The sequence below is a fragment of the Sphaerodactylus townsendi genome, linkage group LG03, assembly GCF_021028975.2.
Source record: "Sphaerodactylus townsendi isolate TG3544 linkage group LG03, MPM_Stown_v2.3, whole genome shotgun sequence".
Lineage (NCBI taxonomy): Eukaryota > Metazoa > Chordata > Lepidosauria > Squamata > Sphaerodactylidae > Sphaerodactylus > Sphaerodactylus townsendi.
In genome coordinates, this window is record NC_059427.1 from 75,444,262 (window position 1) to 75,464,941 (window position 20,680).

At 40.0% G+C, this 20,680-nt stretch overlaps 1 protein-coding gene across 5 annotated transcripts in view; it reads left to right on the plus strand.

Annotated features, from left to right (window-relative positions):
• The window catches only part of EBF1 (EBF transcription factor 1), a 422,414-nt gene extending 402,745 nt beyond the window's left edge, over window positions 1-19,669 (plus strand). For 4 of the 5 annotated variants that reach the window (XM_048487679.1, XM_048487680.1, XM_048487682.1 and 1 more), the window contains exons 14-17: window positions 448-627; window positions 5,794-5,988; window positions 6,275-6,343; window positions 16,418-19,669. In XM_048487679.1, the coding sequence (XP_048343636.1) occupies window positions 448-627; window positions 5,794-5,988; window positions 6,275-6,342 (443 nt within the window). In that variant the 3' untranslated portion in view covers window position 6,343; window positions 16,418-19,669. The remainder of the gene's footprint in view (window positions 1-447; window positions 628-5,793; window positions 5,989-6,274; window positions 6,344-16,417) is intronic. The other variant, XM_048487684.1, reaches the window with a different exon arrangement.
• Window positions 19,670-20,680: the final 1,011 nt, after the last annotated feature.

Genomic DNA, 20,680 nt, shown 5'->3' on the forward strand with positions numbered 1-20,680 from the left:
CCTCTCATGGTGTAACTGCACAATAAACCTTCAAGCCCCAGAGTGTCCTTTGTGTGTATATGTGTATGTTTACAGTTTCAATTGGCTAAGCACTCTGAAAATTAGGGCATACTGAAGCATCTCAAGTCACCTGGTATGATTTCTGAGCCCGTCTTGACAGGCAATAAGCCTTATTTTAAATGCCCTAAGAATATATTTTTTTCTATAATGGGTTCCTGCAGCAAGTAGGTTGTCTTATCAACATATTTTATAGCTATTTGCAACATGTTCTGTCATCTGTAACCTTTTTGTACATGGAATTTTGAGTGACACCCCCCCCCCCCATCCCTTACTCTTCTCCAGATACGCATGTTTAGTGTAGCTTCCCTCAGGTTTGGGGTGTTTTGAAATTGGGTGGAGTTCTGTCATGAAAAACAACTGTTCTTTCTGTTTTACTTTCTATGAAAGGTTTTACTCGCAACTCAAGCAGTGTGTCACCTCACGGTTATGTGCCAAGCACTACCCCACAGCAGACAAACTACAACTCTGTCACGACAAGCATGAATGGCTATGGAAATGCTGGAATGTCTAATTTAGGTGGATCTCCAACTTTCTTGAATGGATCTGCTGCCAATTCTCCCTATGCCAGTACGTACTCTGCATGTTAGCTTCAATGATTATTTCAGTGGTTATCTGAATAGGCTGAGCTTTCATAATAACTCTAAGGTATTAACTTCTTTGAAAGCATTAACATTGCTATCAATTTAATTTTATTATTATTTTCTTATGGAAATAGTTTATTTTCTGTATCTCAGAAATACCCTTTTGAGATTCATGTAATTAGAAAAGATCCAAGCAGTCTACTTGGATTTGCTTCATGGGCCTCTTGAGGTATTCCATTCAAGACCTGTTTAGCTTTAATGGCGCTACAGCATCAGAGGTCCCATATATAAATCTCTTTTGTAATTGGGAGACATGTGCTTTAAAATGCTATAAAGTACCAATTGCTAAGTTGCATGTTGCTCTTAGCTTAGTTGACTTTGTTAACTGATTGTAGAATTTGATAGAGGTAAATCCAGAATTTGATATCCAGGTACAGAAAATTGGGTTGTCAGTATACTGTTTCATAAATCACAACTCCATATTTGAAAAGTCCATTGCAGGGAATCCTGGGATGTACAGGAAAGTTTATAGGCAGAAAGTTTCTATCTCTATAGGCAGAAAGTTTCTACTTCTAGTTTTAGGGTTGTTGTTTTTTACTGTTAGGTTCTAACAGACATGCTTAATAAACCAAAATGATGAAAGGTCTTTCACTGTCTTGGTGTTGCCTTCACAACATATGAGCCACTGCAACAGAACTGTCGAACCTCAACAGTGACAGCAGAAGAAGAAGAGTTTGGATTTTTATCCCCCCTTTCTCTCCTGCAGGAGACTCAAAGGGGCTTACAACCTCCTTGCCCTCCCCCCCCCCAACAAACACCCTGTGAGGTAGGTGGGGCTGAGAGCTTAGAGAAGCTGGGAGTGTACAGCTGGGAGTGTACAGGCTAATCTGAATTCCCCAGATAAGCCTCCACAGCTCAGGCGGCAGAGCTGGGAATCAAACCCAGTTTCTCCAGATTAGATACACGAGCTCTTAACCTCCTACGCCACTGCTGCTCCTAGAAATTCTGGGTCACATGGGATGAGTTCACAGTGTGATTCCTTCCCCCATATCACTGCTTCTAGGAACTGGGACGCTGCTGGTGTGGGAAAGAAGCAAATTATGAAATCAACCCACATGACCCAGGGGCTTCTGACATTACTCTTGTTATAGAAGGAGAACCCATGTTAGAGCAGTTCTCACACCATGAAAATGAAGTCAAAAGGAGCTTTCTGCCAGTTATGAAATTCCAGCTTCTTGGTGCATCTGGTAAACAAGCCCTGCTTGTATACTTTACAGACAGTTCTTTTTTGTTTTAAAAAGGCAACAGTGTTCATATATACAGGGTTATGTCAATTTCCACCAATTTTCACCTAAGGACTTGAGATAACCATGGAAAAGATGCCAATATTCAGTACCAATGAGTACCATCACATCATTCCCCCCCCCCCCAAAAAAAAATCCCTGGTAGTAAATATATATACTGGATGCCCTTGGATCAGTCATAGTTCTCTAAGCCCACACAGAAGCAGGAAATGGCAAACCACCTCTGAAAATCTCTTGCCTTGAAAATCCTGCAGAGTTGCCATAAGTCAACCGTGGCTTGATGGCAAAATCACACAAACACAGTGAATATATGATGATTTCTGCACTGGATAATTCATCATCTAGTTCTCTTATAGGTAAATTTTGCCTCAGTGCATAAAGGCAAAAAGGCTAAACGTTAGGCTTGACTTTGATTTCAAGAAAACACAGATTACAGAACTAAAAAGATGCTACATATAAGTTTAAAATGGGATCATGAGCTTTATGCTCCTCAATCAAATTAAACAAAAATACCTACATGACTACAATATTGCACATATAAATATAAGTATTTACATTGACATATAATAATAATGGCTGATCTTCAAACTTTCTAATGTATTGAACTAACTTTAAAAGTCTATCATGTTAAGTATGGAATAATAATTTACTGTGATTTGTTGTGCATTAAAAAGCCTCAGAATGCATTGTTTCGTAATCATGGACAGTTGCTTTAAAATATTTTTGTGTCATGCTTGCTGCTATTAATAATTATAATAATAATAATAAATCACCTTGGAAGATATTCCTTGGTGAATCTTGATGTCTCATTAATGGGAAGTATATTCAGTCAAAATGTTTCAATCATGACCTGAGAATTAGAAAGGTGGCATTCTTAATTAAATCAATAAACTAATTGCTGTATAGTAGCAATTCAATTTAAGTGCTTTGATTGCTCTGCCTTAACAAGTGCTTGGAGATACGGAGTGACTTTAGACCAAGATTGTATCTGCCGGCCTGTGAAACTTTGAAAGTTTAATTTCCATTAATTGATTTCCTCAGTGTTCACAAATATGATATCAGATTCTCACATAAGGTTTTCAAGAAGGTGATTTTTATCTACAGAAACGCTAATAAAATAATAATCTAAAGCCTTGCTGATTTGAATTTTCCTTCCGCTTCCATTTAATTATTCATAAATCCCTCTCGAACATAAACAGCTTCTAAACAACACCAAAAAAAATTAGCAGTTTGGCCAGTTTATGTGTCTATTTTTTATATAGAAGCCAATAATTCTGGAGTAAATTAAGTGATTTTACACTATTTTCACTAAAGGAAGATGATCTAAGCCTAGATGATAGATACATCTGCTAAATACATTAATTATCTTTATACAAAAAGCAAGTAAGTTATCTGCCAGAATTCATAAAGCTACTTTAAAATTTAAAATTATTTGTAGTTTTTACCCACGCTAGTAAAAATGGTAGCTGGTCACATCAGGCTGATTTGGATTTTGCTGTCTGTCACTATTGCCCTGATGCTAGGCAATAAGAGCCAAACAGAAAGCAAAGACCCACTGATCCTATTTTTGGATTCTTCTTTCTTCCCCTCTTCCTGGCTGTCATGCCTGAGAGCTGATGCACTGTTGCTGTTTCCCACTTCATAATTTTTTTCCCCTCAGAAATCTTGTGAACTAAAAATACTTTTTGAAGACACAGTTGAAAGAATGAAGAAAACTGCATATTTTTTCTTTGTTTGTCGTAGCCAGTAAAAAAGGTTGGGAGAAAAACGTCTTTCAGCATGACTGTGCATGACTATTCAGCAGTAAGCCCACTTGGTGAAACCGATTTTACTCTTAAATGAATGTCTCTAGGGCCGTTTCTGCGGCCATGGCCGGCTTGATGGTATAGGTGTGACGCATCCCAAAAGCGTTGTTCACACAGACAGAAGCGGAGCTGCGGCGTCCATGGCCCGCGAAATGTGATGACGGTTACGCCGCAGAGGCGCTGCGGAGCTGGCGTCTACAGCGGCGTTAGCATATAACCGTGAAGCGATGGAGCCCGGCAGCCATTTATTGACGACAATCCGTGGCGGCTGTTCGCCGCAATCTTGGCGTCGATCGTCACAGCAGGGGAAAAAAAGTGAGAACGAACACAGATTTTGCGATCTTGGCGCGCCCGGTTTAAGCGTTTTACGCGGCAGTGACTATCGCTAATTCGCGAGCGCTCTGCCGCTCTGACGCTTCTTTTTCCGTTGCGACGACGTCATATTTTGCCCGTGCGGAAACGGCCTCAGATTGCAAAATTAGTCAAGCTGTATAGTGTATAACGTAATGATATTATACAAAAACCAAAAGCATTCTGACGTATTCCTTTAAAACTAACATTGCAATTTTGAAAAATGGAAGAATGTCTCAGGATTATCTGTTCGTTTATTACCCATAAAAATTTAGCTGTCAGAATGAGGCATGTATTTCAGATATAGTTTCAGACTCGCTCCAAGCATTCAGGCAACCCAAGTGATGACTTGGTGCATCCTTAAAAATTATGCATAGAACAAGTTCACAGAAGAGACTTTTTCCCCCCTACCTTACTGTTCCCACAGAAGTTTCCCAAAAGTTGGACATGTGTCGGTCTGAGGATCCTTGAGAATGTCATAGGATATGACACTGGGGACAAAGACAGAAACCACTCTCCCAAGTCTTGTCTCCCAAGATGTTATGTTTTTAATGATTTGTGTGAGCTGCCCTGAACCTGGCCTAGGCAGGGAAAGGGCAGGGTATCAAATCTAATAAAATAAAAATAAATTGCACTATTCATAAAAGAGCTCAGGGGACAGATGTGAGGGAGGGCAGATTTCTGCCAGTTCCCAGTTCTAGCTGCAACTCTTTTGCCATATCCAGTTGTTTACAAGCACCACTTTAACAACCGGTTCTGCCGAAGTGGTGCGAACCTGCTGAATCCCACCACTGGCCATATCCCACAGCATTCTCAGAAGTCTTTCCTTTCAAAAGTGACTTTTCAAAAGACAAAAGGAAATATAGTGGAAAGGGGGAGGCTGTGGAAAACTTTTTCATACATTCTTTTCATTTTCAAATGTTTTGGATCCTGCCCCAAATTTATTTTGGCTGGCCGTGAAACATAATTGCATTTTGAGAAGTGTACTGTGGAATCTTTTGCAATGTTGCAGAAAATACAAGTCATATTTGTTGAATTTTGTGCAGCTTGAAATCTGCAATATTTTGTCAGGTACATTTGGGATTTTGCGGTGCATCTACTTGGGAAAACAAGAGTCTTACTGCAGAACTGTATGGTGTGAAATGCACATTTTTACATTTGAGACATTGTCTCCCCTTTTGCTTAGAAAACTGGTTTATTCTCAAACCATCTCTTCTGCCAGTTTTAAGGAGCACTTACTGGTCATGTGAAAACTGGCATGATTGGCAAGCCATGCTAGAAATGAAGGGTCTGTGAGGGCCTGATCCTGCCTTCTCATTCTGGGAGGCACTGCAACAGAACTCTTTCTCCCACCTCAAAGCCAGTGTTAGAAGTTTTACATAACATCAGAGGAGTCAACAAATGTAATTCCTTCCCACACCCATATTGCTTTTCCTGTAAATTACAGGAATATTAGTTTGGGAAGGAGATACCTTATGAACTTTGTGCACATGACATTACCATTTCAGAGGAGGAGAGATTCATGTTTAAGCAGCTCCCACATCATGAAGGTAAGATTAGGAGGTTCTGCTAAAAATGAAACTCCAGCTTCTGACTGCATCTGCTAATAAAACGTTACTACTCTCAGAACTGAGAACCTCAGAGCATTTCCATTTGAAATCTTAAGAATCTCTTTTTCTTTTATTACTCTAGTCGTGCCATCCAGTCCAACAATGGCCTCCTCCACTAGCCTCCCTTCTAACTGTAGCAGCTCCTCTGGAATCTTCTCCTTCTCACCAGCCAACATGGTCTCAGCGGTGAAACAGAAGAGTGCTTTTGCCCCTGTTGTTAGACCACAGACTTCCCCTCCCCCAACCTGTACCAGCACCAATGGGAATAGCCTGCAAGGTAGGCCAATCAGGACATGTTATTACTTTGCAGCACCTTGTGTTTTTGGGTTACAAGAGGGATAAACCTTGACGGTGTACAGTGTGATGGCATATATTATCCCCTGTTTGCTGATTCATTCCCTTGCTTGGCAAAACAAGGGAATCCTTGTTGTACTGTTGAATTGAGACTGTGTCTTTAAAAGCATAGTCTGAGTGTTTGCTTTGAAACAAGTGATATTGCTGCTTACTAATACCAGCCTTTCTCTTTCTTTCCTTTCTTATTCCTTGTCGTTGTCTTTTATCAGACCAGTCTTTTGTGGACTCTAGCAAGTACTCCACTGCAGGGTCTCTCCAGGGTCTGGCCTTCTCCTGAAGTACGTCAGTCAATCTTCCCTTTCTTTTTTGCTTTTCCTTTGTCATGTCCACACGTGTGAAATCTTGCTAGTGGCAGCAGTATATGTGGGGCAGGGATCATCCCAGAAAACAGTCCACGTTCAAGTTGGTTAGCATGTGACAGCAAATTGCACATGGCATATTCCGCTCTTGTGTAAGATTTTTTTTTCTTCTAAGTGTGTATCAGTTCCTAATGATTGATGTACTGCATATACACTAATTTATCTTGCAAACATGCAGTGTTTCCTTGAAACGATCTTCATCTGTTGGCAATCTGTCATCTCTGTATCACTTTAGCTGATGCCTTCCCTGGTACTCCATTTCCTTTTCATTACTCACACTCCAAGCAATCACATGAATATGTTCTTCTACCATGTTTGTGACATGGGGCAATTTGCCACCTTCAGCTGGCTCAGGACAACTCATTTGATATCTAGAAAGGCAGAGTGTTGTGTTGCATTGTCTTGTTCTGTAATGTCACTCTGTTGTCTCAATCCCATCAGAAGAATGCTTCATTCTGGTTGATATTTTGGGCTGTCATCATATTCCAAAAAGGTCAAGGCGTCTTGCTAAAGAACCAGAGCTGCAGACCTGGTTCAGGCATATTAAAAAAATGAATTGAGACACAGACATTACACAAAGTGATTCACTAGGGCTGAGGACTATTTAATCCACCATCTAGGCAAAGTGTGCCTAATTCTTCATCTAAATTACTGTTGTATCTTTAATTAAACAGGAATACATTACAAATGGAAAGATTCAGTGTGGCTTCAGGAGATCATCTGAGATATTCCCTGGTGTGGGAAACAATAATTTTGCTTTGGCTGCTCTTCTCTTTACATTTGTGTGTGAGAGAGAGCCCGGAAAACCCAAAACAGGCAGAAATTGTTCAGTTGGATTCTCTGGCTTGTCATCAGATTAATGCAGTTTACCACATTATTGTTGATGTATGTTATATTTTTAACGGATGCATACTGAAACTTTTTTTTGGGGGGGGGGGCATGATCTCTCCCAGAAAATCATGCAATGAAATTGCCAGGCCTTATTTACATTTTGTAACCTGTTTGTTGCTGTTTTGCATTCCATTTCTTGGTTTCTTTGTACTTCAAAGTTTCATACTTTTCCATAAACTGGTGAGAGCAAAAGTCTCCCATTGTCGTTTTTGCTGGTCTTGATGCTCCCTCACCCCCCACATTATTAGATTTTTTTTCTTTTTCCAACGGTGAATTTGCACCGGTCTTATAGGCATTTTTAACACATAAAACTTAGTTCATTACTTTATAAACCCAACTCCTTTTACTGAATGAGATGGGGTTCTTGTTTGTTTGCACATTGAAGCAAATTCTTTTAGAATGTATGGATGTAACTCTTTGCATTCATAAAAAAGCAAGACTTGATATGAACTTCTGCTTGGGTTCATACAAAAAAGCTACCCCTAGCCTAGTAGATTTTAATTTTTATTCCCTTTGGAAGATGCCATCCACACCATATTGCAAATTGGTTATGAAACTCCTGCCTATTTTAAAATCAGTTACCAGATGATGGGATGTGGCATGCTTCCAAAAGATATGGAGTTGTAGAATTGTGGGTTGTGGAGAATTCTGGTCTGAAAAGAAAAGTTCTGATCCAGTTCTAAAAAGTAAAGTTGTGCATAAAGGATATCTTTAAAGTTAGTTTACAGACACTGAAATAAAAAGTGGTATGGAATTAAAGGGAGCCAAGAACAGCTAGGGCTTAAGGTGAATAAATTCAGACTTGCTGCCTATATTTTGCACATCAGAGCATCTGAACCGCCAGCGACTACATTGCAAAATAGACTTGTGGTGGCTTTTCCTAGCTGTTAGCACCTAAAATTATCATTTGAGCCCACTTCATTTTTCCAACTTGACCTTTTAAGGGCCACACATATCTCTTTACTGAATTCAATCTAATGCTATAGTTCATCAGCACTTATCTCATTTAAGTCCTCTGGTGTCTTTGCATTTCTGGAAACCTATCTTTCATTGACAAATACTGTAATAGCTTTTGATAGAATGGGTGCATATTATAAAGTTGTTCCTCGTTCAGATCCAGGAAGTGAAAGATTCATTTAATATCTGAACCTCTGATGTATAGCATTAAAAAAATCCTCCATTTCACTGTTGAGTTTGGTCTGCCATGTAGCTGTCCTACTGTGTTTAAGCCTCCCTCATAATTACACATTCTGAAGCTCTGAGAGGGGTATACATTTTCATGCTCACTTAGACAAGAAGGGTACTTATAATCACCAGCTGCCTCAAAACTGTGCCAGAGGTGGAGAGGGTTACTGATGCATGGTATATTTCATTCAGACCTGAAAGTCTTTTTTCTATCCTCTTAAATGGCTGCATATCTCACAGAATTTGGTGATAAACAGCACATTCTTTTCCATTGCCTTAAGCTATTTCATGTGAGTCTTACTTAACAATCAGCTATCCCAATGTTTCCAATGTTCTGAAGATTTCTTACCTATGCCACAAGTTTCTGAGTTGTGAGTTTGCAACTGTAGAGGAAAGAAGCATGCAAACAGGATGTGGAAAGCACTTTTTTGTTTTCAAAGCGATGAGGGTCTTAATCTTAAATTGCAGTGGGTTAGCTTTGTTTTGTTTTTACCATAAAGGCTGCAATCTACATACAGCTTATTTATTCAAACCTCACCTGGATGAATGTAGGAGCAGTGTGTAGGACATTGCAGTGAAAGAATGCATGGATTTCTTTTTTAGCATTTTATGGTATTTTGATTTACAGTTTCAATTGGAAAGAATTCTGAGGGGTCAAACATTTCCCACTGGTTAAGAAAGGCCTTGATTTTTTTCTCCTGATAGCATGAATCAGTAGCAAAAACAGAAGCACTGCTGTCATAGAGTGTCAGTCAAACATATTTTAATCATGGATTTGAGGTTGAAAGAAAGCCATGCATTTAGGCAATGGACCCAAGCCTGTGGGCAGATATGGCTTAATAATATTAGATTAAGTGGCTGCAACACCACAGCGTCAAACTAGATGAGACCTGGGAAATCCACAATTAGAACTTCCCAGAATTTGATTCAAATTGGGGCCATGCAAGGAAGTGAGAGTAGGTTTAAACTTCCCCTTTCTACAGAGTCATGTATCTAAACCAACACACATGCACCACTCTGCATGCTAATATTAGCATTGAAAAAGAGCAAAAAAGGATAGGTTCTAGCATCAGACTGGGAGACCAGAATGGCCAGTTCCCTCCACCCTCATGCAGAGTAAGGGGTTGCTGGCTTGCCCTTGTTCATCATGGTCCCAGCTCCTGCCCACCTTTCATTCGCTACATGCTCACCTTGTTCTCCACACATGGTAGCAGTGGCACTGGCTCCAACAAACTCAGCTCCTCAACATCTGCTGACTTGTAGCAGCAGCTCCCATCCAACTCTCATCCACCTAGCATGAAGCAGGGGCTGTCAGCTTGCAGGGGCAGCTTGTGCCCAGCCATCTAATGCAAGATGAGAGCCACCAACTTTCAGTGGCCCACCTGCCTTGTATTGGGCTTGTCTTGCTTCACTCGGCACCCTCCAGCTGAGCAGCTGCATGGGAAAATGTTTTAAAGCAGTGGTTCTCAACCTTCCTAATGTCGCAACCCTTTAATACAGTTCCTCATGCTGTGGTGACCCCCAACCCTAACATTTATCCATTTTACAGATGGAGAACACTGATGCAGAGTCTTAGGCGACACCTGTGAAAGGGTCGTTTGACCCCCAAAGGGGTCCCGACCCCCAGGTTGAGAACCACTGTTTTAAAGAGATCCGCACAGCAAGTGAAAATGTTTCCATAAAAGAATCACTAAAGTGAAAAAATTCCCACAAAAGTATGGCCGTTTCCGCACGGCCCTTTTATGGCGCCCTGGGGACGGCAAAAACGCCGTTCCCAGGGAGCCATTCGCACAGGCGGCGCTGCTGCAATGCAGCAGCGCCGACCTGGCTTCGCTCCCCCTCCCCCAGGGCAGCGTCAGGCCGCCCTAAAAAACAACCCTTTAAAGGGTTATTTTTGCCCCAACAGCGTGTTCCCTTGGCCTCAGCGGTCGCCCGAGCTTAACGCACCGCCCGAGGAGGCTGCAGCTGTTTGCCTTCCCTTTCCCACTCACCTTGTCCCTGTCGCGGCCTGCTGGCCTCCGAAGCCCCTCGCCTCACCGTCCTCCTCCGACCCCTGGAGGTCCGGAGGGCGAAAAGTGGGCATGGGCTTCTCGGAGGCTCAGCAGGCATTTAATGACGGGGACAAGGTGAGTGGGAAAGGGAGAGGAGGCTGAGGTGGCTCCATCGCGCGAGTCAGCCTGCGATCCGCCAAATCGCCCGACTTCCTGAGGCCGCTCGCTCACTGCATCGCTTGCACATCGCGGTAATGGCCTCCAGCGCCCCATGCACCAGCAGAATTCTTGCCGGCGTGGGGGCGCCTGGGGGGCCGTGCGGAAACGGCCTATTATTAAAGAAGAGGATTCACTTAAAACACTTTCAGGCTGAAAATAAACTGTTTTGACAAAAAAGCCACATAGAAACTCCATGTAAGAAACATTTTATTTCCTGCCTCAAAACATTTTATTTTGGTTGTGCAGAAGGGGCCTGTTTTGCAGTATGCTGACTTCAGCCTCGATCCTAATTTTGTCTTAGAATTCAGTCTTCTTCTGTAAGAGAAACACTAAGTTGGCAGGTCTTTTTGGGGGGACAACTGAACATGCGGTGATGAATTAAAAGAAATTCTCCTGCCATCATGCCCACCCATGGAGTCACTACTCAGAAACACATCATTTCTTGTGTATATTACTGCTTAAGCAAACACTTTAGAGAGCAATCAGATTTTGCTTGTAAAAGACTGAGATCCACCAAATTCTTCACTAGAACTACAGTCATGCTTGATATTCCTGCTGTGCTGTTTTGCAACAATATAAGGTACATGTTTGCCTTTATATATTTTTTTCTTTGATACAGCGTCTTTATACACATTGGGACATAATAGGAAGAAATGGTCCTCATTTATGGGTTTTGTTTTTAAAAAATCTCTTCCTTTTGTAAGGAGGTTTTGCTCTCATAACTAGAGAAAAAATTCTCTGTGATATTTTCTTTTTCAAAATCAATTGCACAATGAAGCAGGAAAAAGCCTAGGTGGTCTTGTTACACACAGTACTTAAAGTACAAAAGTAGCATGATAAGGCCCTGGCAGAATGGAAATAGGAAACCTTTTAAGCAGGAAGAAATTCAGAATTTCATTCTGCCTTTTTACTTGTAATTTAATTCAGAAGTATTAGGCTTCTTCAGTGGTAATAATAATAATGATCGGTGTTCTTTGAAAGACCTATGTCTGGGCCTTACATTATGCCATTTCTGTTCTATTGGCACAATCTCTCACTTTTACCTCCAGTGGGTTATTAAACTTTCCTAACAGGAGGAATAATTGTTACTTAGAAAATTATTGCAGCGATACCATAAACGTCCATTATGGAAAGTCTGCAAAAATGGGCAGATCTAGACAAGATACTGGGAATACCTGCATGGACCTTCTGGTGGTTTTTTTAAATGTGACGATCAGGATGTGTGAGCCAAATTCTGGTTGAGACTGAAGAGTAAAGGAGGATGAAGCTTTCCCTACACCAGCCACTTTTCCAGACTGAAATGGCTCTATAGAACTGCTGGTTATCTTGATGGGGCAGACATACACATCTCCTTACCCCAGCAAGGCAAATGAGGCTCCACAAGGCTTTCTTAAGTCAGGAAAAGTACATGGAGGGAAAATGCTTTTTTAAAAAACCTTTTTTTTAATGCTGTTGTCCTGCTTGGCCTTATGTCCCTTTTATACTGGGAGCTCCCTCTACGGAACTCCCAGTATCTTATCTAGTTCTGCTCTTATTCACTGCCAGTTATCCTAACAGTTTAATAATAAGGAATAATCAGATGGGTCAGTACACTTACATGGGAAAGAACATGGTAACTCCATACAGGATGGACTGTATTCTTCCACTCCATTGATCAAAGTCTGAAGTCTTCTTTCAGCTGCCTCCCTCCAACATAAGTGTCTCTTCCTCTAACCATGGAAGGTAGAGGTAGAACATGTAAAGTTGAACAAAGGCCAGGTGACCAATAATCTTCTCATTTATCCAACCATTTCTTTCTTGACATAACATGTTCTCTTTTACCATTGTCCACCAGCATGCATACCTATAATGGCCCATCCTTGTTTTGACACACTATTGTGACCAGGGCAGAATTGTCAATTGTCTAGACAGTTATAGGTTTCCAACACAGGTGCACACACCCCATAATACAATCCCAGGAATCATGAAATTTTTTTAAAAAATCTTTTTTATATCTGAAATTATATCATATAATGTCAATAGGTTTGCAGTACGACACTGCAAATGTATCAAACAACACTGCAAATGTATCAAGCCTTCCTTTTCCTATTCCCTCTCTGGTCCTGGATTTTCCCTCTACTGTGCTATGAAAATTGCATATCTCCTTTCTTTGGGAACAGCTTCCCATGCTCATTTGATGATTGCTGCTACAATTCCAAGAAACTACAAGATGCATTATGTAGTTTAGATGCTTTCTGAAAGGGGCTGGGATGATGGTGGCAAGGCTGTTGATGAATTTATTTCCTCAAGGGGGTTTTTTTGGTAAGTGATAAGATCCAAAGGACCGTGAGTGTAGGTCGGCTTATGAAATTGATCTTTCCCAAGCACCCACTGCCACTGCAGTCCCTGTGCTCCATGATAAGGAGCTCTAGGAATATGGGAGAACCCTTGAAAAGAATGAAAAGTATATAATGTGGGGATCTGCATTGAGAAGCAAAAATCTACCTCTCTTACTTATGGAAAAGGAAAGTCTGATCTAACTCAAGGGCTTTGATTTGAAATCTGCTGGTATTTCTGAGAACATAAGAGAGACTCCAGATTATTTTTAATTGATTGTTATGCTACCAGAACAGGTCTTACCTTTAGGAGGCCAAGTCCTGCTTACACCGATATATTTTGCATCCTTGTCTTCCTTCATTTAGTTGTTGCTGTTTACCTTCCCTTTGCTGATTAGTCCTATAATTCTTGCACATGTGACATTTGTGGAGAAAACATTCTTTCCCACTTCCTAACCCCAAGCTGCAAGTGTGGTATAGTGGTGGACACTAATCTGGAGGACCAGGTTTGATTCTCCACTTCTCCACATGCAGCCTACTGGGTAACCTTGGGCTAATCACAGTTCTCTCACAACTCTCTCAACCCCACCTACTTTACAAGGTGACTGTGTAGGTGGGGGAGGCAGTTGTGAGCTGCTTTGAGACTCCTTTCAGTACAGAAAAGTGGGGTATAAAAATAAATTCTTCTCATTTTTCTTCTAGCTGGTTCTTATCAAATTATTACAGCTTTAATGAAAACATAGGCATAGAGTTGGGTTTTTCCACACAAAATCATTTGCCTAAATGTCTGAGATGATTGCTGTGATTTTAAATCATCCATCTATGAAGTGCATCAGTCTAAAGAAAACATTCATTTTATATCCTCTCACAAATAATCATGCAGCTGGCGTGTTAAAGAGACAGTCTTGTTGCAATCATGCAGACCATGTACAAATCGCAGTTGTAATTATTATATTTGTTTTCAGTGTTTTACTGCAGAAGTGGTGGCACTAGTTTATATTTGTGGATCCTTTTAGATTTATTGGCAAACAGTCTGATTGACAGATGAGTTATATGGCAATAACATATGAGCCAATTTATTCCTGTTGGAGTCAATATGGTGGTAAATTGACTTAATCTGAATTATATAAACTAGTCTGTAGATTGGAAGAATTTATTTCTTACTGTGTGCTGTAGGTCACCTTATACATTTTTGAGGTTTTGTGGAGAAAAACTAGAACTCAGTTTGTGTGGAAGGCCTGTAATGCCATCGCTTCTATGAAATCTGATGCACATGTTACAGCAGTGACATGACTACTGGTGAAAAACTGTTTCCACCTCCTTGGAAACCTACATAGCTGTGATAACGTATGTAAGCTTTAATCACATGGCTTGTCTACATCATGTGACTACTTCCTAGCCCAATATCATGCACAGGCATTATAGCTGCTGGTGTGGGCTTGAAACTCGGGGATAGCCAGAGCAGCGGGGCTGCATCGGCATGGTTCATGCTGATGCAAGCCCTGGGGCCATTCGCACGAACGGCCCCGCTGGCTATGCAGCTGGCGGAGTAGGCTCCGCATGGCCACGCAGTCCCCCAAATGCCTCCTTACCTCCTCCTAGCTTCTGTCGCTCTGTGGAGGCCAGGGGACACATCCCCATGGCCAGAGCAATGACTGCAGGGATGGAGGCCAGGAGGCGTGTCTCCTAGCCTCCACAAAGCAATGGAAGCCAGGAGGAGTTAAGGAGGCATTTGGGGCCAGCATGGGGAAAACACCGCCTTCCACCTGCTGCCGTTTGCATGGCAGTGGGTGGAAGATGCCACTTTTGAAAAACCTTGCTCCCCGAGCGAGGTTCAAAAGTACCGTTTTTGCACCGCTTGGCGGCACGAGCACGGCTGCTGTGCAAACAGCACCTCAGGGACAGTGTTTTTACCATCACTAGGGTGCTTTTATTGGGCTGTGCGGAAACAGCCTAACTGTACAATTAAGGTGACTCAAACATTCAGTGTTTACATACATTATCCCTGCAATGCTACCTCAGATTTCAATCCATGAGGAAACTGCAATGACATGTATATGCAAACAAACCAAGTCTGGGTTTTAATTAATTCAAAGCATTCCCCTGAGACAGCGTTATAGAAAATAGGTTTATGAACTATTGTTTCTTTGGCTTAAATGTTTTAAGATTTTGGGGGAGGGGTTATGTGGATGTGTGTTGCAAAGCAAAATATAAAATGAAGGGCTTTAAGGCAGTTGAAATTTGGACTGGCTCAGATTTATGAATAGCTTCTGCAGTTAAAATTGTTTATTGTCAAGGGCTTTTCTAGATTATCAAAGTGAGTTGCAACTATATTTAGATCTTTACTGGAGATCCTCCTAAGTTCCATATCAGTTGATAGTAGGCTGGGCTGTTATCTTCTCCACATGTACACGGGGAAGACAACTTTGCTACTCATCTTTTATTCTGAAAAGATGTGCAATTAAGCACAGAAGATTAGCAAGAATATAGAATAAAGTAAGCTCAATAAACATGAACACAATGGGTAGGGGAATGGAGAGGGCAGAAACAACTAACCTTTCAGGTATTCATGATTTTTTTAAAAAAATGTTGAACATAGCTTCCTTGTTAGTACTGTATACTGGGGAATATGGCATCTTAAAAAGAAAAAAATTAGAAGACACCAGCCCTCAAAACAATTCCATTGCCTTCATTTAAAAGGAAGATATACATGTTATGAGGTATTCCGGACTGAAAGGGGCAGTTACATTAAATTCAATAGTGCTAATCATACGATCATCACTAAAAGGGATTCAGTTTTCTGTCCCCCACCTGAGAAACATTTGAAAAGCATCTACGGTTTCCTCTTTTTCATGTGTATGCTTTTCTCCTGGACCAGGGCCAATATTTACTGTCAGTTAAAAATACTTTTTTTTTCCAGAATTATGAAATCCTTGTTTTAATTTTTCTTGCATACAACTTAGTGGTTTAGATCCAGTGATTTCAGTCTTGCTCCAGGGAAGTATAGCTCCTCACATTGCAGAAGGAAATCGTCTGATCCAACCTATTTGCTCATAGCATAAAAGTCAGTTCTTATTCTAAGGCAATTTGATTTGAGACTTAACAGATTTGTTTAAATATTTTAACTTATTTACATGATACTTCCTTTCTAATACACATTATTGATTCTTTCAGTTTGTTGCCACAAGCAGTTATTTAATGTGCTACGGTTATACAGTTTCTATGGAGTAATTGCCTTATTTTAGTGGGTGTTTTACCCCAATCTGTTGCTCAGTGTAGTGTGTAAAATCCTAAATGTAGTGTAGATTGATACACTGCTAGTAAATGTTTCGAATTGATAATCTCTTGCACAAAGTGACTTATCTTCCCCACCCCCTTGTCTGTTTTAACAGCTATATCTGGCATGATCGTCCCTCCCATGTGAAACAATTGCCTTGAAGAATTGTACTAATGAAAAAGGTTGGATTCTACTTCGGAACAAAATCTGACACAAGTCCCAGAGTGGAACTTTTAACTCAGGCCTTTTTCCTTCCTTCCTTCCTTTCTTTTTTTTCTTTTAAAGAAGAAGTTCACAATATCTGCAAAGTTTTTAAACGAAATAAATGTTAAAGCCTCACCATCCTTGCAAAATAATTTTGAAATTCATGAAGAATCTGGAAGCGCAAGGTGTTTATTTGAGCTGTCCATCCCATGTACTTGGGAGAAAGATTCATTCTGTGTCATGAAGAAAATCCATTCATGTATTTTGGTTTTCCAACCTTGATTTAACTCTGCTGCCATTTGTCTATTACAAGTCATACTGGGAGAATGGAGCACTATCACAAATAGCCCTTTTATTTGATTAAAAAAAATCTTCTTTGAAAGCTGCATGAAGAGATGGGCAAGTGGTAACATTTAAAAATGAGCTTGTATGGAACAAAAGTAGAAGTGCCAGATAGAAGTGGTTGTTTTCTGTCCTTAGAAGAGTAAAGGGCCAGGCCAGTTAAGGGCTGGCTCGTGTGTGTTGCTCATCCAGAGAAAGTTTGCTCATCTGATGTTTTGCATTCTTGGTATGTTTGTGTGGAGATATATACGTATTCACATACACACACATACACACACACAATTAATTAGAATTCCAAGTCTATTTTAGGGGCAGTAAGACTTTTTTGACCCTCTGTTTCTTAGAATATTGTACTTAGGTGATTGTGTAAATAATGCAAGACAGAAAATTAGCAAAAGTGTAGCTAATGACATGCATAACCCAACTTTACCTTGAAAATCCAGTGCCTCTGGATGTAATGCTGAAACTGCAGAATTAGATTAGCATGGCTCTCTATCTTTAGCTTATATCAAAACCTTTCCAAATGAGTGGCCTCTCTTACTCTCTTAAATGCAGTTTAACCCCAGTCTATGCATACAAATCTCTTTGGGATTTGATGCAACAGAATAAAGGCACAAATGTGAGCCACTTTCATACATTTTTGTTTGCATTTTCTCAGCCAAAATATCATCTTTAGCTTGTTTCTGGCTGGGTTTTTTTTTTTTTTTGGTTTTTTGTTTGGAGGTCAAGAGGCAAAGTCGGGATTCATCCTGCCAGCCCACAGACAGCCCAGAAGCACACAAGCACATTGCTTGGTTTCATGCTACAATTGCTTTTGTATTAAGGAACCCTTTCAGTCTGAAACATAATCCCTTAATTAAAAGGTAATGGCTTCTTCAGCAGCAAATTAAAATATGAAAGAGAGGTGGAGAAGAGTATAAGTAGGTTACAGATCCCATCCACACTTACAGGAATTTTGCTCTCATTTTTAGGAAAACTATTTGTAAAATGCTTAGTCAAAGATGCAGCAAACTTCTTTTGTCTTTGCCATTGGTTTTGTATGTAGTTATAAATAATGTAGATTTTGGGTGATTTTTTTTTGGCCAAAGTTATTGTTATATTTATACATTATAATGTCTTAAGACTGTTTTTTTTTTCAATCACATATACACACGAAGAATTACTGCATATTTTGCAAAATGAGCTCACTACCTTTAAAATTGCACTTGCTTGCAAATAGAATTAAAGAAAAAGTTTGGTTTTTTTTAAAAAAAGGATTTTGTAAAATATCCATATAAATAATGTATTTATCTTTGGAATTTGTACATTGCTTTTCCCCTGCAGCATCCCCTGTTTATTTTATTGTGTATGTTTGCTATGTGAAAAGTGCTAATTTGTTTGGTCACTCACAGGTGTATTAGCTGTTTAAATGTGATTTTAATACAATTCATTTATAGGGGTTTTTAGTAATTGTTTTCAACCATGCTTTTTGTTTAATTTCCACTCAAAAGCCATTGTCTATTTTTGTATTATTTGTAAGTTAAAAAGTTTTTTCCCCAATATATGGCAAAAAGTAGCATATTATTCTTGTAGCATTTAGTTAAGTAGATTTTTAAAAAGTACCCTTTGCTTTTGAGGCTTATAAAAAAAATCTAATGCTGTTTTACTCTATTAATATGCATGGAATCTCTCCCCTTTGGAGTGACGCATTTTTGTGCATTAAATATGGGGGGAAACTTCATAGAAATCAATGAAAATACTTTCTTTCTTGTCTGCTTGTATATTTCTCTGTCTTTCACATAAATATAAACCAGCAGATTGGATGCCTTAACAATGCAAATCATATTCATTTCACTTGTACATTGTACTGCGCACCAGAACTGTCAATCATCACTAACATTCTAAGGAAAAAAAATGGAATTTGAAAAGCACAAAAGAACTGTTTTGTTACCTTAAGACAATGTGACTTTTTTCTAGACAAGCAACAATGCTGCAACCGTGCATGCTTTCTGTATGAATTTTGCAATGGATTTCACTCAGATGTCACTGTGTGATCTTTTGGGGAAGGGAGTGGGGTGGGGAGGACAGAGAGGGGGAAAATTCCAAAAGGTTATTGCCCATAGAATGGTTAAGAACGCACTTACACATAAACTGGAAAAATATAAAGAATACCAATGTATTGCTTCTCTATAGTCCATACATTTATTCTAATTCACATAGTGAGCAACAGCACTGCAATGTAATCAAATTTAAAGCCATATTTTGTCCAGTGATGTCCTCCACTGAATCCCATTTAGACTGAGATGCACCTATTTAGATGCCCATTCAAAGTCATGTACATGTGTATCCCTTTCTTTCAATGTCCAAAGATCCTTTGACAAAATATAGAATTTGTTTCTATCTCCAGCTATTTATAGTATGCTGATAAAAGGGAATTTATATTTAAAAAGCCCCCAGCCTTCCAACTTCTGTGTGAATACTACAGATGCCGCTCTTTACAGAATATGGCTTTAAGTGGAAATGACTATGTTTCAGTCTTTATCAAGTGAAGCCCATGTTGGCTGGGTTGTGTGAAGGATGCCTATTTCCTCTTCATTGTACCCAACTGCATCTGAAAAGAAAATCATTGTACCCAACTGCATCTGAAAAGAAAATCATCTCTGATTCTACTAATCTTTCACCTTCTTAACTAAACCTTTTGGAATAGATACACATACTGTACAGTACTATTGTTAGAGAAAACTAACTACTGTAGAGATTGTTATAATTTTTTGCAGAAATTCAAGCTGTAAAAACTTTTCAACTTTCACAATATTTAATTAAAGTTACTTCCTGTCTGTGAGTGCAGTTCCTGGCTGTGTTTTTATTCATTTGGCCACTGAGCCGTCAGACAATTGTAAGTGCAGAATGAAATTCAGCAGTGACCAGATAGACATGCCTTCTTTTCTGTATTTTCTGTTATAAAACATAAACCAGCAGAAACAGGAAAATAATGCTTTAAAAACTGCATATATTGAACTCGCAAGATTCTTCAAAGCTATATATATGAATGTTTGAAGAAATAACTTCCATATCTTATATTTACAGTTTCAAATTACTTCATTTCATTTGCTTCTGGAAGTTTCAAAGTTCTTGGAGTGCTCTCCTCCCTCCCTACTCTCCCCCCCTTTCATCTGAAGCAGTGGTTCTCAACCTGTGGGTCACGACCCCTTTGGGGGTCAAATGACCCTTTCACAGGGATCACCTAAGACTCTCTGCATCAGAGTTCTCCATCTGTAAAATGGATAAATGTTAGGGTTGGGGGTAGTGATGGGATTCAAATAATTTAACAACTGGTTGCATACAAACACAATTTTAACAACCAGTTCTGCCGAAGTGGTGTGAACCTGCTGAATCCCACCATTGGTTGGGGGTCACCACAACATGAGGAACTGTATTAAAGGGTTGTGGCATTAGGAAGGTTGAGAACCAAATATCTGGAGCCAAGAGGTGGAGAGAGTGCTTCTCCCTCAGTTCTCTCTTTGTTGCCATGAAGAGATGACCGGCTTCAGCTGAGCACTTTTGTTAATCTCAGTGTTTTTCTTTTCCTTTATTTCTATTACTTATTTGACACTGGAGCACAGTTCCAGGGATCCAGCTCCTATTTCCCCAATGGAGAACCTTAAGCTCTATTCAGAGCAATTGTTGTGGACGGCAAAAGCTCTGGACATTGACTATGTTCAGTTGGATCTGAGGTCCTCCAATCCGATTATGAGTGTGTAATACTGTGCCAATAGGGAGCTGGTTGCCTTCCCTTTAATTTAGGGTATTAGGAAAATAGCTGAGGGGGTGGGAATCCAATCTTCCACCATTC